Source organism: Podarcis melisellensis, assembly GCF_964234715.1.
Source record: "Podarcis melisellensis genome assembly, chromosome: 2".
Classification (NCBI taxonomy): Eukaryota; Metazoa; Chordata; class Lepidosauria; order Squamata; family Lacertidae; genus Podarcis; species Podarcis melisellensis.
In genome coordinates, this window is record NC_138529.1 from 115,246,676 (window position 1) to 115,273,688 (window position 27,013).

The 27,013-nt window shown below is 47.8% G+C and overlaps 1 protein-coding gene and 1 long non-coding RNA gene across 8 annotated transcripts; one reads left to right on the top strand and one right to left on the bottom strand.

Moving 5' to 3' along the window:
• Positions 1-1,043: 1,043 nt before the first annotated feature.
• On the top strand, positions 1,044-22,649 carry LOC309364574 (uncharacterized protein). 7 transcript variants are annotated; one of them, XM_081902173.1, is made up of 8 exons: positions 1,044-1,345; positions 6,423-6,499; positions 13,000-13,137; positions 16,987-17,115; positions 18,233-18,319; positions 19,306-19,328; positions 19,886-19,992; positions 21,013-22,649. In XM_081902173.1, the coding sequence occupies exons 2-8, from the start codon at positions 6,458-6,460 to the stop codon at positions 22,425-22,427; spliced, it is 1,941 nt and encodes a 646-aa protein (XP_081758299.1). In that variant the 5' UTR covers positions 1,044-1,345; positions 6,423-6,457; the 3' UTR covers positions 22,428-22,649. The 7 variants fall into 7 exon arrangements, with proteins under 7 accessions (XP_081758299.1, XP_081758298.1, XP_081758300.1 ...); XM_081902172.1 differs by lacking the exon at positions 1,044-1,345 and adding an exon at positions 5,449-5,567; XM_081902174.1 differs by lacking the exon at positions 1,044-1,345 and adding an exon at positions 5,467-5,564.
• Positions 22,650-23,804: 1,155 nt separating this feature from the next.
• On the bottom strand, positions 23,805-26,967 carry LOC309365376. Its single transcript, XR_014166073.1, has 2 exons — positions 26,472-26,967; positions 23,805-25,700 (listed from the first exon to the last, which is right to left on the bottom strand). It is a non-coding gene; the product is annotated as an uncharacterized lncRNA (long non-coding RNA).
• Between the last annotated feature and the right edge of the window lie 46 nt (positions 26,968-27,013).

Here is a 27,013-nt window from a genome sequence, read left to right on the forward strand (position 1 = left end):
GGGACCTCACTCGTTTTCTATTTTTGGGCTAACAAAGCACAGGCCACAGTAGTAGCATACATAAATAACCTTTTTTGACACCTGGGAATTTCATTCTGAATTATCCCCAACAGAAAGTACTCTAGGTTTTGTTTGTTTTTTTGTCTTTTTTTTTTGGAAAAGTACTTTTAAACATTTTTTTTCAATTCATTATAGATTATTTCCCAATATAATATTTTTTTTAGAAGGAGCATTAAAAAAATCAAAACAAGTTATATATTTTCTCTGTTACAGGATACACAGGGAAGGCAATTATCTGTCACTTTAGCACCATAGAATCTGCTCCTCCTTGACCTCCAATGCTACCTTTGTTAAGGTTATATATATACCATACATTTAAATCTGGACACCCCTCCCCCTGAATCCTGGGAACTGTATTTTTTTTAATATACCATCGTACCTCGGAAGTCGAACGGAATCTGTTCCGGAAGTCCATTCAAATTCCAAAACATTCGGAAACCAAGGCACAGCTTCTTATTAGTTTCCAATTGTACAGGCGCACTGGAAACAATAGCGGAAGCCACGCTGGACACTTGGCTTCCAAAAAAAGTTCAAAAACCGGAACATTTATGAAATATACTCAGAGTCGCAAAGTGATTTCATGCTCTTTATTCAGCTCATAGTGGTGAGGAGGAATGAATTGTTTCCCCACAGTATCTGCTTTATATACATTATTTACACAATGGGCTGCATGTGATTGGCTAATTCTGGAATTCTCCTGTAAGCAAATCAGGTTGTGGATTCACTTCCATCTGGAGCTGGATTGGGTGGCTCCTGCAGACCAATGAGACTGCTGCATTGTTCTAGGACCAATCAGACTGCTGCATTCTGAATCCTATTGTTCTAGGACCAATCAGACGGCTGCATTTTGGATCCTATTCAACTCAGTACATAACAACTTACTTCCGGTTTTCGATTGTTCGGGGGGCCAGAATGTTTGACTCCCAAGGCATTCGTGTGTGTCTACAGTATATGGTTTTATAAGGCTGCTAGGAATTGTAGCTCTGAAGAATAAACTATAGTTTATTATTATTATTTTTTGGAGGGATGTTTTAAATGTACGCTGCTGTAAAGAGCCACAGTATGCATCTTGTAATTCAAAAAACAAAGCAATCCCTCTCAGGCTCCGCCCATCAACAAGGGGAGGAGCCTACAGTCACATGAGCAGGAAAGCAAATCTTACTTAGCTCCTGTCCTCGTACAGTGTGGAAATAAAGCATGTGAAGGCCGTCTCCCACTGCACAAACCTGATGCCAAGCTACCCAGCGTGCTGAGAGGAAGGTGACTGACTTGTGGCAAGGCAAGGGTGAGTTCGTATTGCGGCAAGCTATAGCTTTGAAACAGAACCCCATTTTTTAGAGTTTGGGCAAATGGCATCAGGACTTAATAAGCCGGGATGTGAAGGAGACTTTTGTGCGCAGACACAGGCCAAGCAGGGAGTTTTCACCAGGTTCCCGTTTTCATCCAAAGCAGGAAGCTGTGGTTAAAATGGCTCCGCAGCAGTTGAAAAGAAATAACAAAACTTCAGTTAAAAACCACTGGTGTACTCACATACATGTGTGTGTGTCATAGCCATGGAGAAGAAGGAAGATCTACGGTAAATCATTCTGTTGTGGCAAGACCACCTGGAAGAATTTTACCCTCATGATTTCTATATAATCATATATCCATATATAACCATATATCCTAGAGATGATTTTTATATATCCATGTATCCTTGTTGTTGTTGTTTAGTCGTTTAGTCGTGTCCGACTCTTCGTGACCCCATGGACCAGAGCACACCAGGCACTCCTGTCTTCCACTGCCTCCCGCAGTTAGGTCAAACTCAAGCTGGTAGCTTCGAGAACACTGTCCAACCATCTCGTCCTCTGTCGTCCCCTTCTCCTTGCGCCCTCCATCTTTCCCAACATCAGGGTCTTTTCCAGGGAGTCTTCTCTTCTCATGAGGTGGCCAAAGTAGTGGAGCCCCAGCTTCTTGATCTGTCCTTCCAGTGAGCTCTCAGGGCTGATTTCCTTCGGAATGGAGAGGTTTGATCTTCTTGCAGTCCATGGGACTCTCAAGAGCCTTGTCATACTCCTTTCCCAATTTTGAACCAATCAGTTGTTCCAAATCCAGTTCTGACTGGAGCTTCTTGTCCCACATAGAGATTTCTCAGGAGACAGATGAGGTGATCAGGCACTCCCGTTTCTTTAAGAACTTGCCAAAGTATCCTAATGATGTTTAAAATCACTAAGGCTTCAGCAGAGCTAAAAGTGCTTAAATCTCAAGAAAGTTTCCCCTTTGCCCTCTTTCTCTCTGCCCTGCTACTGTGCTTGAAGGAAACAATAAATCTGGTGTGCTGGCATTTTTCTATAGGGAACCTTTGCCAGACTGCTTCTCATGTTCACGAGATGGCATGGGGGAGTGGTATAGGAAAGAGCAGCCAGCCACAATGCAGTGTTCTGAGTCGATAACAGAAGGTGGGGGTTATTCAGGCTTCAATGGTCAAATAGATTTCTTTTCCTCTTTATTGCTGAAAATTGACGCACCATTTGAGAAAAGCAGAAGTGTTCTTTGCATGGTCAGAGGAAGAGCTTGTGCGCGCTCATTGGTTTGATTTTTGCTGCAACATACGACTATGTCATGTTTTATGCTGTTTGTAAAGGTAAAGGTAAAGAGCATTAGGTCCAGTTGTGGCCGACTCTGGGGTTGCGGCGCTCATCTTGCTCTATAGGCCGAGGGAGCTGGCGTACAGCTTCCGGGTCATGTGGCCAGCATGACTAAGCCGCTTCTGGCGAACCAGAGCAGCACACAGAAACGCTGTTTACCTTCCTGCCGGAGCGGTACCTATTTATCTACTTGCACTTGACGTGCTTTCGAACTGCTAGGTTGGCAGGAACAGGGACCGAGCAATGGGAGCTCACCCCGTTGTGGGGATTCGAACCGCCAACCTTCTGATCAGCAAGTCCTAGGCTCTGTGGTTTAACCCACAGCACCACCCGCGTCCCTTATGCTGTTTGTACTCAGGTATAAAAACCCAATTCACAGGGGTTTCGACACCCAGGCTCTGGAAACAATTCCACTGGGTCTTTATTGCTCAGCAATAAACTTTGCTTTCTTTTTCTCCACTGCTGCGTCTGTCGATTCTTGGACACATTTTGAGTGGGTAACAGGTATTCCTTATATACTTGCAATGTTGTGATGGCTTTGTTGGTAGAGCATCTCAGGGTCATGGGTTTGAGCCCCACTTGGGGCAAAAGATTTCTGCATTGCAAGGGGTTGGACTAAATGACCGTCGGGATCCCTTCCAAAAGTACAATTCTATGATTCTATGAAGCAATACTTGTTTCAGGGCCTGAGGACACATGCACACCATACATTTAAAGCACTGTGATACCATTATAACAGCCATAGCTACCTCCACCCCATAGAATCCTGAGAACTGTCATTTGTTATGGGTGCTGAGAGTTCCCAAAGTGCTTTGCCAATCAACCCCTCTTTAAAGGGAACTCTGAGATGTGTAGCTCAGAGAGGAGTCTCCTAACATCTCTCAGAGATTTCTGACAGTCAAACCTCGGCTCCTGAACGGCTCTGTTTTCAACGATTCAGCTCCCAGATGCCCAAAACCTGGAAGTAAACATTCCAGTTTTCAAATGTTTTTTGGAAGCCGAACGTCCGATGTCGCTTCCGCTGAGTGCTGGAAGCTCTTGCGACCAATAGGAAGCCGCGATTCCGTTGTCGAACGTTTTGGAAGCCAAACGGGCTTCTGGAACGGATTACATTCCACAACTGAGGTTTGACTGTATTATTATTATTTTAGAAATCATACCACCATTCACCCGAAGATCTCAGGGCGGTTCACAGCATAAAGAAGCGATAAATAATAGTAATAACTTCTGCCTGTCACATGGCTGCAAAAGGCAGAGGAGCCCCTCTCCAGAGAAGAAAGAAAAAGTTGGCAACTCTTTATTTGCTTTGCTCTTAATTCTTGCACTCAACATATACAGCCACAAGCGGATGGTTGGCTATTCTCCCCCGGGGATATTCTCCTGGCACCTTCATTATACACCTTTAGGCACCAAGAGAAAGTATTCCTTTTCTTCCAGGCCTTTGGCTGATTGACATCCAACGCCCTTAAATGGATTATGGGAGAGGGATTATTGGTTTGTTTTTGTTCTTATGTTTATTATTTATTATTTAGCATGGAGTTTTTTGTATTGTAATTTCATGTTGTGAACCCCCTGAGTTCTATGGATGAAGTTGTTGTTTAGTCATGTCCGACTCTTCGTGACCCCCTGGACCAGAGCACGCCAGGCACTTCTATCTTCCACTGCCTCCCACAGTTTGGTCAAACACATGCTGGTAGCTTCGAGAACACTGTCCCATCATCTCGTCCTCTGTTGACCCCTTCTCCTTGTGCCCTCCATCTCTCCCAACATCAGGGTCTTTTCCAGGGAGTCTTCTCTTCTCATGAGGGGGCCAAAGTATTGGAGCCTCAGCTTCAGGATCTGTCCTTCCAGTGAGCCCTTCATAGATCACTGCCTTGCCGTGGCGAAGGGGCTTGAATAAGAGAAGCTATGAACTATGCCGTGCAGGGCCACCCAAGATGGACAGGTCATAGTGGAGAGTTTTGATCAAACGTGATCCACCTGGAGGAGGAACCGGCAAGCCACTCCAGTATCCCTGCCAAGAAAACTCCATGGACAAAGACAACAGGCCAGGATGAAGGACGGTATACAAATTCGATGATAATGATGATGATCTCTCCATGGCCACAGGAGGGCCTTGGGCATAGCTGTCAACTTTTCCCTTTTCTCGCGAGGAATCCTATTGGGAATAAGGGAATTTCCCTTTAACAAAAAGGGGAAACGTTGACAGCTATGGCCCTGGGTAGTCCTGGCGGAGGGGACGCAGAAGCCACGGATTCCTCTCCTTATTGCTCTGCTCCGCTTCGCAGGGCAGCCGCGCCGGATTTTGTCCCCGGGCGCTGCCCGTGTGAACGGTGAGCTCAGCCCACGCTTCCACCCATCCCGGATCCCTGGACCCCGAGGGGCGCGGGAGACAGGCAGCGGGGAAGGAGGTCTGCTTTCCTCAAGCGGCGCGAAGCCGCGTTTATACGGCGCCCCTTTAATTCGGTTTCAAACCGGTTTCCTGAAAAGAAACCAAACTCCAGGTGCGGGGCGAGGAGACGGGCAAGGAGTAAAGAAACTATAAATGAAAACAAAAGCCCCCTGCTTTGAAGGTCTTATCCCCCACTGACTCTTTTCTTCTCTGCAAAACTGGTCTCTGCTCCAGGCGCTCCGATCCCTTTGCAAAGCTCGCCGCGTCCATCGCCTCGCAAGGAACCCTGGGAGTTGTAGTCCCGGAGGCCGCGCGGAGAATGGCCGCGCCGGGCCCGCCGCCCTACAACTCCCAGGGTTCCGCGGGAGGGGAAGCGAGTGGGTGGCTAACCGGTTTAAGTTAGCAATGCAGACGTTCCTCCCAAAGACTCGGGGATTAGAGAGGCTGGGCTCCGCTGGAGCAGCTCCGACAGATTTGCAGAACTAGTAGTAGTATATTTATATTTTTATTATTGATTTTTCCCTCCCGCTTTCCTGCACAAGAAAGGATCTTTTAGCCTGCGGGCGGGGGAAGAAGAGAGGGGTGCACTTTGCACATGCTCAGAGGCATTCTCCGAAACGATTTCCGCCTTCCCCCGCCCCCAGCCTAGGTGGGTGTGGGAGGGGGCGGGCTGGTGGGTGGGCGATCCTTGCAGGAAAGGGTAGCGGGGCGCGCTTTGCACATGCTCAGAAGGAGCCTGGCCTTCCCTGTTGCATCAGGCGGAGGGACTTCTCGGCGCCTTCAGACGAGCTTGGCTGCGCTTCGCCATCCGTTTCCGTAGGTTGGGGTGCGGGGGGGGGGAAGGGAAGACTTTTTGCACATGCTCTAAAGCATGTTTTAATAATAATAATAATAATAATAATAGTAATAATAATCCTTCCGCCTCCGCCCGCAGCCACCTTTTCTTTTCCCTGAAATATATATATTTTGGGGGGGTTGAAGTTAGGTTGTGCTTGCTTCCCGGGGAGAGCTGGGTGGTGCTACGATTTGCACTCTGCACGTGCTCAGGGGCTCGGCGCTGCAGCACGTGGGGCCTAGCGCTCTCGACCGAAGCGATTGCTCCTCCTGGTTTTTCTCCTGATGCGGAAGGAGGTCGAGAAGCAAATGTTCTACGATGGAGCCTTGGTAGCGCTGCAAACTTGAACTCATGACTTTTCTGCGCCCCCAGAGAGAGAGATCCGGGTTGCTTGCTTGCTTTTTCTCTCCCACCGCACCCCGCTTTCCCTTTCAATCATTTAAAAATAATAATTAAAACTCCCTTTTCTTTTCTTTTCTTTTCCTCTCCTCTCCCCCTCCCCCACTAGGAGCACAAAATTTCCGCCATCAGCCCAGCTTTACCATGGACACCGGCGTTGAAAAGGGTGCAGAAGAGAAAATTCAGGTAGGAATTATCAGGGAGGAAAGGGGAGCGTGCAAAGGTCCACATTCAACAAAGATCATTAACTTTAAAAGAAATTAAAAAGCTGTATTAATTGGTCTGGATTAGAGCGTTGCTTTTGAATGGAGGAGTTTGCAGGTTCAAACCACAGTTGCATGGGTGTAGCTAAGGCAAGGTGGAGGAGCATCTGCCTGCAAAAAAGAAATCAATTTTTTAAAAAAAATCAATACAGATCTGAGGTTCTGCTCCCACTTTTTATAGGGAAGGAAGGAAAATTAGTGTCAGAGAACCTGCTTTTTATGCAGAAGGACCCAGGTCCCAACACCAGTGGCATTTCCAGGTAGAATCATAGAGTTGGAAGGGACCCTGAGGGTCATCTAGTCCTACCCCCTGCAATGCAGGAATCTTTTGCCCAACGTGGAACTCGAACTCACAACCCTGAGATAAGAGTCTCATGCTGTACCGGCTGAGCTATCCCAACTGGTAGGGCTGGGATAGGTGGGGGTGGTCTCTTGCCTGGCACTCTGGAAAGCTGCTGCCAGTCTGTGTTGACATTACTGAGCTAGATGGACCAAGGGTCTGATTCAATATATGCCAGCTCCCTTTGTTCCTAATTATCTGAGGACAGGCTGTAGCTCAATGGGAGAATGCTTGCCTGAAATCTCTTAAGTATTTTTTTAAAAATAAAAAGAGCATCTGATTGGCTGCCGTGAGAAAAGGGTGCTGAACTTTATCCAATAGCTGAGCCTTACTTATGTTCTAAAACAGTGGTTCTTCAAACTTTTTTCTCCAGGCCACACTTTCAGGAAAAAAAATGTGCTCAGACCACACCACTTTTTTATTTGATAAGAAATACCGTATTTTTCGCCCCATAGGACGCACTTTTTCCCCTCCAAAAATGAAGGGGAAATGGGGCGAATGCAGGCTTTCGCTGAAGCCTGGAGAGCAAGAGGCATCGGTGCGCACCGACCCCTCTTGCTCTCCAGGCTTCAGGAAGCTGTCCGCAAGCCTTGTGCGCCCGGCAGGAGCTCCCGCCGAGCGCGCGAGGCTTGGGGTGGCAGCCTGTTGCCCGAAGCATAGGGAGCCCTCCGGAGGGCTCCCCGTGGTTTGGGCGAGTGTCTGCAAGCCTTGTGCGCCCGGCAGGAGCTCCCGCCAGGCGCGCAAGGCTTGGGGCGGCAGCCTGTTGCCCGAAGCACGTGGAGCCCTCCTGAGGGTGCCCTGTGCTTCGGGCAAGTGTCTGCAAGCCTTGCGCGCCCGGCAGGAGCTCCCGCCAGGCGCGCGAGGCTTGGGGTGGCAGCCTGTTGCCTGAAGCACGCGGAGCCCTCCGGAGGGTGCCCCGTGCTTCGGGCGAGTGACTGCAACCCTGCGCGCCCAGCAGGAGCTCCCACCAGGCGCGCAAGGCTTGGGGCGGCAGCCTGTTGCCCGAAGCACGCGGAGCCCTCCGGAGGGCTCCCCGTGCTTCGGGCGAGTGTCTGCAAGCCTTGCACGCCCGGCAGGAGCTCCCACCAGGCGCGCGAGGCTTCGGGCGGCAGCCTGTTGCCCGAAGCACAGGGAGCCCTCCGGAGGGCTCCCCGTGCTTCGGGCGAGTGTCTGCAAGCCTCGCGTGCCCGGCAGGAGCTCCCGCCGGGCGCGCGAGGCTTGGGGTGGCAGCCTGCCGCCCGAAGCACGCGGAGCCCTCCGGAGGGTGCCCCGTGCTTCGGGCAGGCATGTGCAAGGCTTGGAGGGGGGAAATAATTTTTTTTTTATTCATTCCCCACCCCAAAAAACGAGGTGCGTCCTATGGGCTGGTGCGTCCTATAGGACGAAAAATACGGTACTTTGCAAAGCAAAGGGACACGGGTGGCGCTGTGGGTTAAACCACAGAGCCTAGGACTTGCTGATCAGAAGGTCGGCACTTTGAATCCCCGCGATGGGGTGAGCTCCCATTGCTCAGTCCATGCTCCTGCCAACCTAGCAGTTTGAAAGCTCATGAAAGTGCAAGTAGATAAATAGGTACCGCTCCAGCGGGAAGGTAAACAGCGTTTCCGTGCGCTGCTCTGGTTCGCCAGAAGCAGCTTAGTCCTGCTGGCCACATGACCTGAAAGCTGTACGCCAGCTCCCTCGGCCAATAAAGCGAGATGAGTGCCGCAACCCCAGAGTCAGTCATGACTAGACCTAATGGTTAGGGGTCCCTTTACCTTTGACCTTACTTTGGAAAGCAAAAAGAAACAACACCTTGCAGCGCTTGATTTATAACGTCGAATAAAACTACTGTACTTTATAATGTAGAGGGACGCGGGTGGCGCTGTGGGTAAAACCTCAGTGCCTAGGACTTGCCGATCGCATGGTCGGCGGTTTGAGTGAGCTCCCGGCGGCGGGGTGAGCTCCCGGCGTTCGGTCCCAGCTCCTGCCCACCTAGCAGTTCGAAAGCACCCCCAAGTGCAAGTAGATAAATAGGTACCGCTTTATAGCGGGAAGGTAAACGGCGTTTCCGTGTGCTGCGCTGGTGCTGGCTTGCCAGAGCAGCTTTGTTACGCTGGCCACGTGACCCGGAAGTGTCTGCGAACAGCGCTGGCTCCCGGTCTCTTAAGTGAGATGAGCGCACAACCCTAGAGTCGGACACGACTGGCCCGTACAGGCAGGGGTACCTTTACCTTTACTTTTACTTTATAATGTAATCGTGCGACACTTAGAAACTGTAAAACAATGAATCCACATAGCAACATGAAGTATAAATGAGCCTTGTACCTTAAGTATGCATACAGACTCAATGAGTCGTGAGCTTGCAGCATCGATCACTCGATGCTGTTGCTCGCATTTTGAAAAAAAAATATCTGGACACACTTTGCAAATAAATACCAGTAACTAAAATCATTTTGATGCTATACTACGCTGAAATGTTTAAATGTTTCTTGGTGGTTCACAAACTGCGGCTGGTGCAGAACCTGGCAGCCAGGTTGCAAGTTGGTCTGGGCACACAATGCCAATCCTGGCCCAACTGTACTGGCTACCAGTTAGTTTCAAAGTGCTGGTTTTGACCCATAAAGCCTTATGTGGATCAGGATCCCAGTACCTCGACCGAGACATTCCCAGGGAACCAAAATGCTTGTTTACAAAGCTATTGTACTACCAACCTTACTGTACGCTTATGAAACATGGACCACTTATAAACACCATCTCCAACTCCTCGAAAGATTCCATCAACGGTGTCTCCGGAAAATTTTTGCACATCCCTTGGAAGACAGGCGAACTAATGCCAGTGTACTGGAAGAAGCAAAGATCACCAGTGTCGAAGCAATGATTCTTCAGTGTCAACTTTGGACCGGTCATGTTGAGCGGATGCCTGATGATCGTCTTCCAAAGCAAGTACTCTATTCCGAACTTAAAACTGGAAAGCGTAATGCTGGTGGTCAACAAAAGAGATTCAAACACTCTCTGAAGACAAGTCTTTAAAAATGTAGTATAAACACCGACAACTGGGAAACACTGGCCTGCGAGCGTTCCAGTTGGAGAACAGCCTTTACCAAAGGTGTCATGGACTTTGAAGATGCTTGAACTCAAGACGAAAGGGAGAAACGTGCTAAGAAGAAGGCGCGCTTGGCAAATCCACACGGTGATCAACTCCCACCCGGAAACCTTTGTCCCCACTGTGGAAGGACGTGTGGATCCAGAATTGGCCTCCAGAGTCACTTATGGACCCACTGTTAAGACCTTGTTCATGGAAGACAATCTTGCTTGGCTAAGAGTGACCACCCAAGAAGAAAGACGACTATTACCAAGTTGCATTCCAAAGCTTTAATTGTTTTCCATTCCAGTAGGAGTGAGAAGGAACCTGTGGCTCTCCACCTTTGTCCCCACTGTGAAGAATGTGTGGATCTACAATTGGCCTCCACAGTCACTTACAGATTCACTGTTAAAGCCGTATTCATGGAAGACAATCTTACTTGGCTACGAGTTATCACCAAAGAAGAGAAGACTTTGAGGACTACCTCTCTCCATTTGAACCTTCCTGCAAACCCTGCGATCAACATCCATGTGAGAAATCTGCAGGATGGAAACACAAGAAACAGGCCTTTTCATGGTGGCTCCCAGTTTGGGGAATTGTACAGAGGGTGTGCTTTCATTTTTTATTGACTGTGTTTATTGTAATTTTTTTTAATATTTCTTTTTGTGTGTCTGTAATTTGCTTTGAGCTGTTTTTATGAGTGAAGCTAATAGTAAGTATTAATAATGCCTGAGGAAGTACCATCCACCTTGGGCCCATAAAAAGCAAGTTGAGGCTTTTGTGGGTAAGCTGAGGGCCTTTTTGGACCCTGGGAGATAACCTGGTATGTCAGAAGGAAAATGAATTGAGATATAAATAGTAACTTTGTATTAAGGTAACTTTTTTTATATGTAACTATATTTTGCAATATTTTATTTAAGTTGTTGTTGTTTCAGTTTTCTGTATACCACTTAGAGATATTTTTAATATATTAAGTGGTATAGAAATTAAATGATGATAATAATATTTTCAAATGCAGCAAGGGTTGGGCCTTATCTCAATGAAGTACAATTAAATTTATTAAAACAGGAATAAAATACATGTTTCTATTTTTGTAATGTCCTTTGGAGACTGGCCAGACCCGTGTACCAGACCAGTACATCACTACTCCCTGTTCGTTATCTTGAAACACTGCGTTTAACGTCTCCTGTTATTAAAATAAAACTTTGAATTGGTCCAACTTAATCAATCTTCTAGATTAGTCAAACAAGTTGTGTTCACAGCAAATGCTGTTTTTAGCATTGATGCTTTTAGTATGCCCAGATGTGAGCCAAGCACATTCTTGGTTTTGGTAATATGTCTTACATAACTTCTATCCGGATACACTTTTTAAAAACAGCAGTTGTTTGCTGTTTGATATAGTTTTATTAGATGTTGCTGAAATGGTTTTGCTTTAATGATAGTAAGCTATGTTGAATCAAAATTGTTGCAGAAGTTGCAATGCATGTATTTTGGGCATACGATTTATCAAATCCTTTCATGTGGTTGGATATCTGTGGAATGTAATCTTGCTTTTCTTTGATAATGGCGCGGGGGGGGGGGGAGTCTCCTCCCAAAGAAAAAAATGGCTACAAATATCCCATCGTTTCAGCATCTCTCATCCCTTTTCCTTGTACAATTCTAGCTTTGCTGATTCTGGTAATTATGATTTAATTTCTCAACTCTGCTTCAAATCAGTATTTTAGATTTGTAGTAATATTCATAACAATACTTTTATTTTTGTACGGCTTTTATGCCGTTAGCCTCATTTTATCTTCTTTTCTGTAGTGCTTAAGTTCTGAACAGGTCAAAACTGCATGGTGGTTGTGGGGAGAGAATGGGTGAGGACAGAATGGTCCCTGACCTTTTCGGAGGAAGGAAGGGATAACTGTCAGCTTCCTCCCACCCCAGTTTATTATTTTCTTTATAAAAAATATTATATACCATTGTATCATAAAAACATACCACTGCGGCTTACGACGTTATAAAAATAAAAAATGGAGTAAAATAATAAAAATAAACATCAATAGAGAGATGGCTACATTGCACATAAAATAGTGTTTGATATTGAAAATGGACTCTGGGGGGGTTGGCCTTGTTTTTATTATTATTATTAATTGAGTTTACGGTATATACCGCCCTATACCCAGAGGTCTCAGGATGGTTCACATAAAAGATATATATGAGCATACAGACAGTAAGGGTGGTAGTAGGATGCCAGAGGTGAACTTATTTTGGAAATAAGTTCTTGAGATTATTAGAAATGCACCACTCAGTCTATTACAGTGGTACCATGGGTTAAGTACTTAATTCGTTCCGGAGGTCCGTACTTAACCTGAAACTTTTCTTAAGCTGAAGCACCACTTTAGCTAATGGGGCCTCCTGCTGCCGCACCACCGGAGCACAATTTCTGTTCTTATCCTGAAGCAAAGTTCTTTACCTGAAGCACTATTTCTGGGTTAGCGGAGTGTGTAACCTGAAGCGTATGTAACCTGAAGCGTATGTAACCCAAGGTACCACTGTACAGTTATAGGAAAGAAAAGGTTAGTATTCCCCTCTATAAAGATGAAAGATCTCCTAGTGGCTTTTAATACATGCGCATGATTTAAGCCACAGGTCAGCAAACTTTTTCAGCCACTGTCCCTCAGACCTTGGGGGGGCCGGACTATATTTTGAAAAGGAAAAAAAAAATGAACGGATTTCTATGCCCCACAAATAACCCAGAGATGCATTTTAAATAAAAGCACACATTCTACTCATTCTACACGCTGATTCCCGGACCATCTGCGGGCCAGATTGAGAAGGCGATTGGGCCGGATGCGGCCCCTGGGTCTTAGTTTGCCTACCCATGATTTAAGTCCTTGCCACGTAATTTGTGGCCTTTAATCAGTTGGGAAGAAGCCATAGCACAGAGCAAATGTTTCAAAGGTAGAAACGTCCAGGTTCAGTTCCTGGCATCTTGAAGCAAATCAGCAAGCAGGTAACGTTTCTCTTTCTTCAGGTGGTGCCGAAGGAACGCCTCACGCTCCTTAAGCAAAAGAGAAGAGACCGCGAAGCTCAGCCTGAGAAGCCAGCGGACAGCAAGAAGATGCTGACTGAAGAGAAAGTTGAAGCATCAGCTGCCACTGAGGAGCTAAAGGTTAGGAACATCCTCTCCTGTTTTTCTAGGGCTCCGTATGCCCTTGGCGTGCTGCACACAAAAAATTAGGAGATTTTCTCTGTGATGTTAGGGTGCCAAAAGGCAAGAAAAAGATCTGAAAGCCTTTATGAGGAGGGGGTGTAGTTTAATTGGCAGAACATCTCTTGTACGTTCCTGGGTTCAATCCTCAACATCTCCAAAAAGAATTGGGAATGTTCCCGGCCTGAGGTGGCTGGACCAGTGTCCTGATTCGGTATTGTAGCCTTATTGGAATTCACCGATTGGGTCTGTGTTGCTCCTGGACAGGAGGAAGGAAGTCAAAATGACACCGAGGTTGGTTCAAAGAAAGAGTTTATTCTGCTCTCCGGATAGCAGAAGGCACTTGGGTGGTGAGTCCACAGCAAGTACAAAGAAATGAGAAGTTTCATGCAGTATATATATCCTCCAGGCATCCTCTCCCCCTTCCCCAGCCACGTCAACTTGTATACGCAGGTTGACATCACATATGTTCCTGCTCTGGTACTCTCAACCATAAAAGGATCTTCCTTCCTGTACTTCTGACCATAAAAGGATCTTCCTTTTCCTACTCTTATCTGGGAAGACATCATAATCTCCGGGAACAGGCTTTTGGCGTTTTCCCCGGACATTGGTCTTGCACATATTTTGTGTTCAGCACATAAGATAAAGTTCTGACGTGTTTTCTTTGTTCCCCTGGAGAGCCAAGGCCATCCCTTGCTGTGACTGATAAAGGAGAGAACTGTTTATGCAGTTGTGTCCTTATTATGGTTTTGGTCAACAGTTCAAGTTTTACGTGCTCTCTTTTGAAAGAACAAAAGGGGGGAGGGATTGAGTCAGTTTTTAAACTTACTACACAGAAACCCATTCCTTCAGTATGAGGCAGCTTTCTGTAACTGGGGGAAATATCCCCACCTCTGCACCAGTGTTAGTGTTGCAAGTATATATGAAATACCTGTGGCCCACTCAAATTGTGTCCAAGAATCGACAGACACAGCAGTGGAGAAAAAGAAGGCAAAGTTTATTGCTGAGCAATAAAGACCCAGTGGAATCGTTTCCAGAGTCTGGGTGTCGAAACCCCTGTGAATTGGGGTTTTATGCCTGAGTACAAACAGCATAAACCATGACATATTCGTATGTTGCAGCAAAAATCAAACCAATGAGCATGCACAAGCACTTCCTCTGCCCATGTAAAGAATACTTCTGCTTTCCTCTGATGGTGCGTCAATTTGCCCTTTACCATAATTTTCAGCAATAAAGAGGAAAAGAAACCTATTCGACTGTTGAAGTCTGAATAACCCCCACAATCTGTTATTGACTTAGAACATTGCATGTTTTTTCCTGTTCCCTATCTCAGAGTCGGTCACGACTGGACCTAATGGTCAGGGGTCTCTTTACCTTTACCTAACTCAGCCCCATCTTGTGAGCCTGAGAAGCTGTCTGGAGAAAGATCCCTATAGAAAAATGCCAAAACATCAGATTTGTTGTTTCCTTCAAGCACAATAGCAGGGCAGAGAGAGAAATGGGGCAGAGGGCAACTTTTGGATTTTTAAGATCTAAGCACTTTAGTTCTGCTGAAGCCTTAGCGATTCAAACCTCATTAGGATACATGGATATACAAAAATCATCATTAGGATATATGGTTATATATGGATATATGATATAGAAATCATAAGGGTAGAATTCTTCCAGGTGGTCTTGCCACATTAGAAAACTCAAATATATAAGGTAGGCGTCAAACGGCTCCTTAAAAACCAGGGTTACAGTTGCCAAAGCGGAACGCCTAGGTGCCATTTCTGGGCCAGGCGGTTCAACAGTTGTATTTTTCAAAGCAACATTTGCGTTCCTGAACTTCATTCCAACTGTGCAGATAGAATATAGCAGATATAATTCTACAGGATGTGAAAACGGTCAAGATCCAACGATCCCCAGGCATGCACCTCCAGATGGTGGAGACATCAGGCGCCATCCTGGCAACCGGGAATCCTTACTCGGTTTCAAGTGGCCAATAACCACATGCAAAATGCGCCTGGAGAATTTCAAACACTTATTTGCACCAATGCATGCTGGTTCCAGAGATAACTGGGAAAGGACCTGTAGCTGGTTTTCCTCACCCCAGTTAGGCACAATTCAACTTCTTGGAATGGAAATGCAAGGTATACAGTGGTGCCCCGCAAGACGAATGCCTCGCAAGACGGAAAACCCGCTAGACGAAAGGGTTTTCCGTTTTGGAGGTGCTTCGCAAAATGAATTTCCTCTGGGCTTGCTTTGCAAGACGAAAATGTCTTGCGAGTTCCTGCGGGTTCCCCCCCCTTTTCCCCAAGCCACTAAGCCGCTTAACAGCTGATCCACTAAGCCGCTAAACAGCTGATCCGCTAAGCTGCTTAACAGCTGGTCCGCTAAGCCGCTTAACAGCTGATCCGCTAAGCTGCTTATCAGCTGATCCGCTAAGCCGCTAAACAGCTGATCCGCTAAGCTGCTTAACAGCTGATCCGCTAAGCTGCTTAACAGCTGATCCGCTAAGCCGCTTAACAGCTGATCCGATAAGCCGCTTATCAGCTGATCCGATAAGCCGCTAATAGCGCTAAGCCGCTTGCTTCGCAAGACGAAAAAACCGCAAGATGAAGAGACTCGCGGGACGGATTCTTTTCGTCTTGCGAGGCACCACTGTATTCCTATTTGTGACATCCTTCAGAGGCAACCCAGACGGCCATACCAGACTGGTTCTCCACCACTTCCCCATCTTGAACCAAGGCAGTTATGTCTCACCTCCTCCTTTAGAAAGAAAGCCTAGATTACTTGTCTTTGCAGTGGATGCTATTTTTAGCGTTGATATTTTTGGCATGCTCAGATGTGAGCCAAGCACGTTCTTGTGTAATTTAGGATTTGATAATGCGTCCACGTAACTTCTGTCCAGATACGCTTTATAAAAATAGCAGTTGTTTGCATTTGATGTCGTTTTATTAGTCGGTGCTAAAATTATTTGGTCTGAGGGCAGCAAACTGTTTCATCAGAATTCTTGCAGAAGAATTATCAACTCTTGCAGTATAGAAGGAACTTTAGAAATCGGAACATAAGCCTAACAACCAGTTAAACCAGTAAACGATGCCTATAGGCCCTTCGGATGCTGTTGGACTCTGAATCCTATCAGCCACCCAACCAGCACAGCCATGGATGATGGGACTTGTAGTCCAGGAAAGTCTGAAGGGCAACAGATTCCACATCTGTGAAGTAGGAGATAAAACCTAGCCTAGCCACATCTGCAAGGTTCCGCATCCCTTGTGTAGGCTGTTAAATGTAACAATACTGTAAAAAGAAAGAAAAATTCCCATAAAACTGGTCTGAGGTGTGAGTGGTTCTACCTGGTGGTTTGTTTCAGACAGTGGACCATTTTTCTGGGCTTATCAGCCAGCTTGTGTCTGATTTCCAAACTACTCAAAGTACATCTACTGCAAGATGCTGAGGTACATGTACATCGAGTTGAGGTGCTGGCCTGTGGATTGTTTAAACCATGGTTTCCTGTTACACCCATACCAGGAAACTGATTTAATCCCCAGTTATGAAACCAGGACTGATTTCTAACTAGTAATTCAGCCACGTGCCCAGTAAACCATGGTTTCTGTCAGAGAAGGTGGAGCCTGTGACCTACACTTACACAAATGGCAGACAGAATAATGTAAGCCGGATTCATAAGGGAACACTCCATGATGACCCTACTGCTGTTGCTTGCTGAAGCCTTTTTAAACCACAGAAACTGCCGTGGTGATCAGGAATGTTATTCCAAATCAGATCCTAAGGGTTTCATTCTTTCTCCTTCCCACCCCCCACTTTCAGCATGAGAAATTACAGGAGAGTCTCAGTGATCAGTTAGATATCAAAAGCGAGAAGGTTAAAGGGGACAGCAGCAGCGACGAACTGATGATCGTGGATGCTACGGAAGAGGAATTCGGAAACAGCAATGAGGTACTGATCAGCCGGAGGGGTGGTATTTCTTTAGGGTTGTGGCTAAATTTTCCTGGAAATGCAGGCAGAAATATTTTCCTGGAAATAAAGGAGGAAAAATTATTTAGTAGTCCTTTCAAGACCACCAGCAATTTTCAAGTGTCCACTGGGGAGAGGGGGCTGGGAGTTTGGGATTTTTGTTTGTCAGTGTTGACGCCTTGAATTGGGCTTGGCAACTGGCAAGCGGCTGCAGGAATAAGCCTGTTAAGGCTTCTACACATATCACTGCTATGGGCCATCAGTTTGATGGCACAATAATTTTTAATCTGCTAAACCAGGATCCCAAGGCCATTTGCGTGGAAGAGAATACAATGAGTGCTTTTTAAACTTAAAGCCCTAACAAGTGGCCGCTCATGGTGAAGACCCATTTAGTCAGCCGGGAAAGACTGTTAGAACCAAAATGAGATTTGATCTCTTCCAGGAGGTGGGTGCTTGTTGTATCTTGACCAGAGTGCTGTTCCACAGAACAGGGGTTGCCACGCTAAAAGCCCTGTGCCAGGTTACTCCTTTGGGAATTTTAGGATAAAAACATTCCTGCAGACTGCAGCATGCTCTACTTGGCTGTAAAAGGGATAAGGCAGTCTCCCAAGTAAAGTGGTCCTGAGCTGTATGAGGGTCTTACGTGTTAGTACCAACATGTATACAGTCATACCTTGGAAGTCGAATGGAATCCGATCTGGAAATCCGTTTGACTTCCAAAACGTTCAGAAACCAAAGCAGGAAGCTCCTGCAGCCAATTGGAAGCCCCGCCAGACGTTTGACTTCCAAAGAACGTTCACAAACCGGAACACTCACTTCCGGGTTTGCGGAGTTTGGGAGCCACAACGTCCGAGTACCATGGCATTCGGGATCCAAGGTGCAACTGTATATCACAGCTGAAGTGGCTGAAAATGTGGATAGATTTTGTGGCTAGGTTGGGATGAAACTTGAAGAGAGACGCTAGGAGAGTGTCTGGCCACACGAATTCTTAATCTTCATAGTAACTGGAGCTGCACATTTCTTTAAAAAGGAAATACTCAAAAGGAGGAAGCAGCGGCTGTTGGTTTCTGTTGATCTTAGTAATTTTATTCCTTGGAAGGTGTTGCCGGATTCCGAAGCGATGGACCTGAGGAAAGAGAAGAAGGAAGAGGATGGAGAAGAAGGAAACAGCAGTGAGGAGATAGTGGTAAGGGTTTTTGGGGGGTGGAGTTCAGTGTAGGGTAAGCAGACTCAATAGTTGACACGGGTGGGCAGATTCCTTATTGACCCAAAACACGGAGCCAAGCCGGCTATCATAAATTGCAGGGATTGCCAGCATACTGCCCAAGGATGCCAGCCTGCCTGCCAGTACCTCCAGCAGTGGCACCTGCAAAAGGCCTTTGTAAATATCCCTTGAAAAATCCACAATGTACAGGAGACGCTTTGCTCTTCTTGCCAAATTCCTGTTGCACTGCCTCAGCTTCTCCTAAATGAAAAAATCCCTCTTAAACGTGCCCACATTTCATTGGATGAGAGGACCGGGCTCCTTCCCTTCTGCGCTGAACAGGGGAGAGGTGCAAAGAGCTTCTCCCTCTGACTGGCGGGGGTTGATGTGGGTGCCTCTTCCCCCATTGATTGGGGGGCATGCCCACATCATCTTGGGGTCCTGTTTCTTTTTTTTGCTCATCAGTGTTACACCATGCCACTTCGGCGGCCATTTTGTGACTGGTGCCCCCGGCACTTTCTCAACCTCTTTAATATCTATATATTTATTATCTATATATTTTAAAAAGGAGAAAGAAAATGTCTTACTACTGCAGTAACTGTCCAGTTATTATCCAGTGTCAGCGAGTTCCACAGCTGTTGTCCATTTTTATTAGCTCCTTTTTCCAAACGAACATTAAAAACAATCTAAAATTTTCACCCAGAACCTCCATACAGGTTTGTGTCCCGGGAAGGTCACTTTGGTACTCCATTGCCGCTTGGGACAGAGGCCAACAACCTGCTGCCTGTTGCTCCTGCTGGGCTCTCATTTTTTGTAAGAAAATGAACAATTTTTCCCTGTATAGCTCATGGTTTGTGCCTTCTCTCTCTCTCTCTCTCTCTCTCTCTCTCTCTCTCTCTCTCTCTCTCTCTTCCCCCCCCCCTCTCTCTCTCCTTCTCTCCCCCTCCGCCAACACTTTGCCTTTGTAGGATTCGGGAAGCATTGAAATCAGGTAAGAATTCACCTGCTTTCGGGCTTTTTTTCCCAGAGGTGGGGGAGGGGATCCTCAAACTTGTGTACATCTGACGCCTCATCCGTACCATACATTCAAAGCAGTATTGTGCCAATATACACAGTCACAGCTTCCCCCAAAGAATCCTGGGAAGTGAAATTAATGGGCCTGCAATAGCCATGTCCATTAAGAGCCAGCAGAGGGTGTTGGGGCCTGGGAAATCATGGTTGAGTCGTAAGATAAGAACGACCTTCCAGATGTTGCTGGAATCCCAGTTTGCAACCATCTCTGGCCATGCTGGCTGGGGCGAGTGAAAGTCCAGCCTTACCCCTGTTGCCCATCTTTCCTGCAAGGAACAGAAAAATAAAACACTTCTCTGGGGTATTTTGTGCTGAAGGTCCTGACAGGGATACGAACCCAGGACCTCTTGTGCATTAAGGAGGCTTTCTATTAATGTAGAGTCTTTTTTTGCTGTTCAAACTTAAAGCTATTTACGTGGTTCATTTTCTGTTTACGTATCCCCCCACCCCTCTCTCCCACTGCCTCATAATCCTCAGGGAAGAAGAGGACACTCTGGTGCAGAGACTTGAGGAGCTCAAACGGAAATACGGTGATCTGTGTCAGAACAGCCCTGCCTTCCAGGAGATGATGCTGAGACTCAAAGGTCTGCCTCTTCCACTCTGTGTTGGGCAGAATGACCTTTGTTTGTTAAGGGTTTGGGGATTTTTAGCTCTGAAGGGGGAACAAGGGTCCCAGGGTGGGTGCCCTTTAAATGCATGCCCCTTAGCTTCTTAGCTTTTTGCAGTGAGCTGCCTAGTTTGCTTCCTCTTTTATTTGAAGCATTTTTGCTCCACTCTTTAGTCGAAAATGCTCAAGAGTGACTTGGAAAGATCAGTTGTAAGAGGGTCGGCCCTCAATCCGAAAAACGCAATGCATGTGGAAAAAGTGATGGGGAGGGGGGAAGGGAAAAAGCAACTGCACCCATTCCTTGAAGCTGCAGTTCTTATAATGACTAGCTCAGATGGATAATTACTATTTATACCCCAGCCATCCAGCTGGGTTTCCCCAGCCACTGTGGGCGGCTCCCAACAGAATATTAAAAACACAATCAAACATTAAAAACTTCCCTAAACAGGGCTGCCTTCTAAAAGTGAGATAGTTGTTTATCTCCTTGACATCCATGGGGAGGGGGCATTCGACAGGGCAGGTGCCACTACTGAGAAGGCCCTGTGCCTGGTTCCCTGTAGCCTCACTTCTCACAGGGAGGGAACCGCCAGAAGACCCTCGGAGCTGGACCTCAGTGTCCGACCTGAACGAGAGTTCAGGTAGCCTGATGGATTGGCTGCTAGTTGATGCCAGTTCAAGGATGGCCAAATGCAGTCAGGCTTCCTCAGCAGCTGCGATGGAGTAGCCTAATGGACTGGCCGGCACTAGGTAATTTAATTTAAGTTGCCGGCTTGATTTCAGTTCTATCTTTGCAGCAGGAGTAGATCTGCTGAAATGAGTGGACCTCATACTTAGCCGCTTTCGTAGATTTCAGTGGGTCTGAAATACAACCCATGAGGACTAGGACCTTGCTTTCCAAACGGCGCCTGCAATAATATCTACCTTTGCTTAGCCAAATCTGCTGCTGCTACTCCTTTTGATGAATTCTCTCCCTGTCTTGACGCTCTCGTCCCTGCAGCCGGCTGGTTAGGCCACAGCAAGGAAGGGGAGCCTTCTCTGGGGAGCTCGGAGCGGCTGCAGCTGAACCGGATGATGTGGGGGGGAGACGAGGTCAGCTTCCCCCGGGGGGACGGCCAGGCTGGAGCATCCGAGGGCCACTCTCTGGACAGCCGGGGACCAATTTCCATCCCTTTCGGCAGGGGCTTCTTCGACTTCAGCGAGTTCGCCGTGCAGCAGAGCTTCTTGCAGAAGAAGGGTCTCCCAGAGGTCTCGAAGGGCTATGGAGTGGTGGGCCTGAGCCCGGGTGCCCCGAAACCCCCGCCGGCCGAGAAGCCCTACAAGTGCAACGAGTGCGGGAAGAGCTTTGGCAAGCGGTCGACGCTGAACACGCACGGGCGGACGCACACGGGCGAGAAGCCCTTCAAGTGCTCCCACTGCGACAAGCGCTTCAGCCAGAGCTCCCACCTGCAGCTGCACGAGCGGACCCACACCGGCGAGAAGCCCTACAAGTGCCTCCTGTGCGAGAAGAGCTACAACCAGCGCTCCAGCCTCATTATCCACGAGCGCAGCCACACCGGGGAGAAGCCCTACACCTGCCTGGAGTGCGGGAAGAGCTTCAGCCAGAAGGCCACGCTGGTTCTGCACGAGAAGAGCCACCGGGGCGAGAAGCCCTACAAGTGCCTGGAGTGCGGCAAGGGCTTCAGCCTGAGCGCCGACCTCATCCGCCACCAGAGCATCCACACCGGCGAGAAGCCCTACACCTGCTCCGAGTGCGGGAAGAGCTTCAGCCAGAACTCGCACCTCATGGCCCACATCCGGACCCACACGGGCGAGAAGCCCCACAAGTGCCTGGAGTGCGGCAAGGGCTTCAACTGGACCTCGGAGCTCGTCGCCCACGAGCGGACCCACACGGGCGAGAAGCCCTACCAGTGCCTCTACTGCGAGAAGAGCTTCAGCGTGCGCTCCAGCCTCAGCAAGCACGAGCGGACCCACACCGGGGAGAAGCCCTACATCTGCCTGCAGTGCGGCAAGGGCTTCATCCAGCGCTCCAGCCTGGTGGCGCACGAGCGCTCCCACACCGGCGAGAAGCCCTACATGTGCCTGGGCTGCGGGAAGTGCTTCCGCGAGAGCTCCCAGCTCATCGCCCACGAGCGGACGCACACCAGCGAGAAGCCCTACGTCTGCCCCGAGTGCGGGAGCTGCTTCAAGGCCAAGGCGGCCCTCATCCGGCACCAGCGTTGCCACCTGGGCCTGAACTCTTTCATATGCGCGGACTGCGGGAAGATCTTCTCGTCGGCCGCCGAGAGCCCAGAGAAATGCCCCGAGTGCGTCAACCTGGGCCTGATGGCCGACCTCGCACAAGCCTCCGGAGAGGCCTACCTAGAGGCAGCAGAAGGAGAAGGAGGAGAAGACAGAAGTGAGGCGAAGATATGAGAAGCGTTTTTTCCTTTCCTCTTGGCCGGTGACCTCTTGCACCCTCTTTCAGGTGAAAGGATGGCGTCAAAGAACTGTGCCACAGCTGAGGGTGAACTCTGGTCTGGGCACTGAAGGAAGAGCCAGTGGACACGGTTGCCTTCTCCAAACATGGCTGTGAAAAGGATGGGGCGCCCTCCCCCATTTTGGGCTAACTGCTTCCTTCTCTTTCCTCCTCCTCTTTTTTCTTCCCTTCTCCATGTTGGGCTTGGTAAGGAAGGGGGGCTTGATAAGGAAGGGGCGCTAGAGAGGTGTGAGGCTGCTGCCTAGCAACAGTTCACCATGTTCTCCGTCGGCCTCCCAGGAAGCAGGAAAAGGCCTGTGCAAGAACAGGCCCAAATGCCTAACGGTTCCCTCCTTGTGGCAAAACAATGGACATTTTCAGACCACTGGGCGAGGAAAGCATGGGCGGGGGGGAGATTACGCATAGGAAGGAGGGATGGTGACGTGGTTTAAGGCCTACCCCATTAGTCTCCCCCTCAACCCTTGCCTCATTTTGTTTTTATCTGGTGAGGAGGGCTTGGCGTGGCAATTGGGCAGCCATTTTAGCATTGATTCATGCTGTGGCTTGGCCTAGATAACTCCCTCGCTGTCAAGCTCTAACCGGACTGCAACGTTGCTTGGATTTGGCAAATGAATTTCGCCCGGGCTTTGCTTTCCGCAGAATAAGTTTATGAAGAACTGCCCATCAGGACAAGCTGGGGTCGAGAATGGGAATAGCACTGACTGCCAATCTGAGCTGGCCGAGGTGCCGGTCCATGTGTTGGCACACGGCAAAGGATTTGAATCCATGCCGGCCATTTTACCCTGAGAAATGGGTTGGAACCGTGGCATCATAATAGGAATGGACCAGGAACAGAAGCAAAACTGGCTTTCTTTTTTAGATGAATTACGTTTTGATTGTAGGAAATGAATTCAATTTTTTGTCTTGTTTAGCATCTGGCTTGGGTAGCAGTCTCAACTAGCGGTGTATGTGATATTATTTATTTATATATCTATATATATATGTACGTCTGTGAACTGTCTCCTCTTTGTCACGCTGAGGGTAGGCTTTTTGCTGCTGGGGCGTTTTTATCCTGTCTCACATACATTTTTCAAACTTCTCCAAACTGCTGGAATGGGCACGGAATTGGACTTTAGTTTAGAGATGTAGCAGGATGCGGCGGTAGAATCCAGAAAAGGATCCGACACCACTCCTGCCCCGCTTTTGAATCACACAGATATGTTTGGTTGAAAGGAGAAAGCTAGCAGATAAGGGGGAGGGGAAGAGTCTAGCCCAGACCACTTCTTGCAAGGGAGTTTTCTAAGTGAGGAATCATTTTTTAAAACGCGGTTCAGTAGGAGTTACAGCCCCATTTTACACTTCAGGACTCTGCCACCTCATTCCGTTCTTTGTGGAGACAAGGCCTTAGAGCAGAGATGAGGAACCTCTGGCCTTAAATATGGTGTTGGACTCCATCTCCCATCAACACCAGCCTGCAGAGCAGCTGGGCATGTTGGCAGTTGTAGTCCAGCAACACCCAGGAGGACAACCATCTTTTCCATTTCTGCCTTGGGAGACTGTCAGCACCTCATACCAGGTTCAAGGAACCTTTGGCTGTTGCTGAACTACAATCCCCTGGCTACTGGCCATGCTTACTGGGGCGGTGGGAGTTGTAGTTCCTCACACCGGTTTTAGACAATTGGGCGCCAGCCCAAAGAATCATGGGAGTTTCTGTGAAAGGGACAAAGAGTTTCTCCAGCAAATAAGTCTCCTCAGCAATCTTCCCCAGCCTGGTGCCCTCCAGATTTTGTTGGACTCCGGTCATCTCTGACCATTGCCGTGCTTCCTGAGGCAATCTTTGGCTCTCCAGATGTTGATGAACTACATCTCCCATCAGCCCCCACAAGGGTGACCCAGGGATGCTGGGTGTTGTAGTCCAACAGCAGGGTGCCATTTCCTCATCTTGGCCTTAGAAGGCCCTAAAGGGCTATTGAAGGCCTCACAGGAAGGGTCATTCCCCCCCCTTCACCCCACTCCTGAGCTGCTCAGCTGGGGGGTGGGGATCTCTACCACTGGTTCAACAAATCTTGACTTAGATTTACTTGGTTCAGAAGTAGTCCCTTTTTCAGATGTGGGTACCATTATCTCATGGCCCAGATGCCTCGTTTGAAAGTAGAAATTCAGTGTTGGATTCTCCCTTTACGTGACGAGCTTTCAAGCCAGGGAGTGGATTTTGAAGTCTGGCACCCACGTGTTTCAGATACTGGAAAAAGATTATAGAGGAAAGCACAGGTGCACTTTCAAATAAGTAATGCCCATCAGTGTGTGATGTTTCTGTCACTTATTTCAGATAAACACATAACTCTGGAGAATCTATGCCGGTATTCGGGAAAGGCCTCTTCGGAGTGCGGCATCTGACAGGGGCGCTTTACCGCTGTGCTAGATCCCAAATACAGGAATCTGCTGTCTAAGGGTTGTGTGGTTAACCCAAAAAAATAACCACAGAAGGAAGAATCACATATTTCATTCCTGCCAGCAATATAGGAGGTGAAGCTGTGACCCTCCAGAGGATGTTCGACTCCAACTCCCATCAGCCCTGCAGCCACCATGAGTCAGAGGGTGATGGGATTTGTAGTCCCACAACCTCTGGAGGGCCACAGGATCCCCAGCCCTATGTATATCTGCACCACCAGAATCTTCACTGGTGTATGCAAGACACAGGAAGCTTGTAGCCTTCAGTATGTTTTTGAACTCTCAGTTCCCATCCCCGGCCTGCATGGAAAATGGTCATGAATAAAAGGAATTGTAGACCACGTTTGGAGAGCCACAGATTCCTGTGTTGCATTCTAGGGTTTATTTAAGGCCATGAATTTCCCCTGAAAAATTGGACGCTACTAGCAAGAAAGGGGAGACGTTACTGAACAGCCCTAACAAACAAACAAACTGCCTGTGCGTGGCCCTTTTTAATCCCTTTTTGCAGATTTTTTATTTATTTTATAAAATGGTATTGTTCACTTTCTCTCTCTCTTCATCTCTAGCTTTGCTTTGAATACAAATATGCTTTGTTTTGAAAACCTTTCTGCCTTTTTTCCGCTTTATTTCTTAAGCTGAATAAAATGATCTTTGCGAAAGCAGGATGTTTCCACACTGGTTGTCTTGCCACACCGTCGGACTACAACTCTCAGCATCTCTAACCTTTCTGGCTGTGCCTGATGGGTGTCGGAGCTCCATCTGGAGGGAGCTTCTCTGTCCTAATGGTTAAAAAAAATATTACTTAAGTCAAGACTCTTGGTCTATGTAGATAAGATGTACACACATACAAACACCCCAACTTGGAATAAATCTGTTTATAGACTTCTTTTGCCAAAGAATTTAAAGCAGAGCTTTCCAAACTTTTCATGTTGGTGACACACTTTTTAGACATGCATCATTTTGTGACACAGTAATTCAGTTTTAGGGACACGGGTGGCGCTGTGGGTTAAACCACAGAGCATAGGACTTCATAGAATCATAGAGTTGGAAGAGACCACAAGGGCCATCAAGTCCAACCCCCTGCCAAGCAGGAAACACCATCAGAGCACTCCTGACACATGGTTGTCAAGCCTCTGCTTAAAGACCTCCAAAGAAGGAGACTCCACCACACTCCTTGGCAGCAAATTCCACTGTCGAACAGCTCTTACTGACTTGCCGATCAGAAGGTAGGTGGTTCGAATCCCCGCAACGGGATGAGCTCCCATTGCTTGGTTCCTGCTCCTGCCAACCTAGCAGTTCGAAAGCACGTCAAAGTGTAAGTAGATAAATAGGTACCGCTCCAGCGGGAAGGTAAACGGCGTTTCCGTGCGCTGCTCTGGTTCGCCAGAAGTGACTTAGTCATGCTGGCCACATGACCCGGAAGCTGTACACTGGCTCCCTCGGCCTGTAAAGTGAGATGAGTGCCGCAACCCCAGTCGGCCATGACTGGACCTAATGGTCAGGGGTCCCGTTTAATTCAGTTTTACTAGCAAACCAGAGGTTAAACTAACCCTTTTCTAGCCCCCGGGAGCATTTGCGTGACAGACCTTGACATTGCAGTTGGCACACTAACATGTCGTGACACACTGTTTAGAAAGCTCCGATTTAAAGGCTCCCCCACCATTTTATCCTTCCAACAATCCTTCGAGGTAGATGAGGGTGACTTACCTCACAAAACGTCACCCAGTGAGCTTCATAGCTGAGGGAGGGGTGGGGATTTGAACCTGGGTCTCTTAAAAAGCACAACGCCAAACCCAGCCACAATTTGGGAAACCACCATTGGGTGGGATGTGTTCGGTGCCTCATTTTTAGTCAAGGTCCCATCTGTGGATGAAACCGATTTAACACTTGCTGTAAATTAATGGAGAACAGTCCTTCAGCCCATGATGTTCTCTTCAGTACAGTGGTACCTTGGGTTACAGACGCTTCAGGTTACAGATGCTTAGGTTACAGACTCCGCTAACTCAGAAATAGTACCTCGGGTTAAGAACTTTGCTTCAGGATGAGAACAGAAATTGTGTGGTGGCGGCGCAGCGGCAGCAGGAAACCCCAT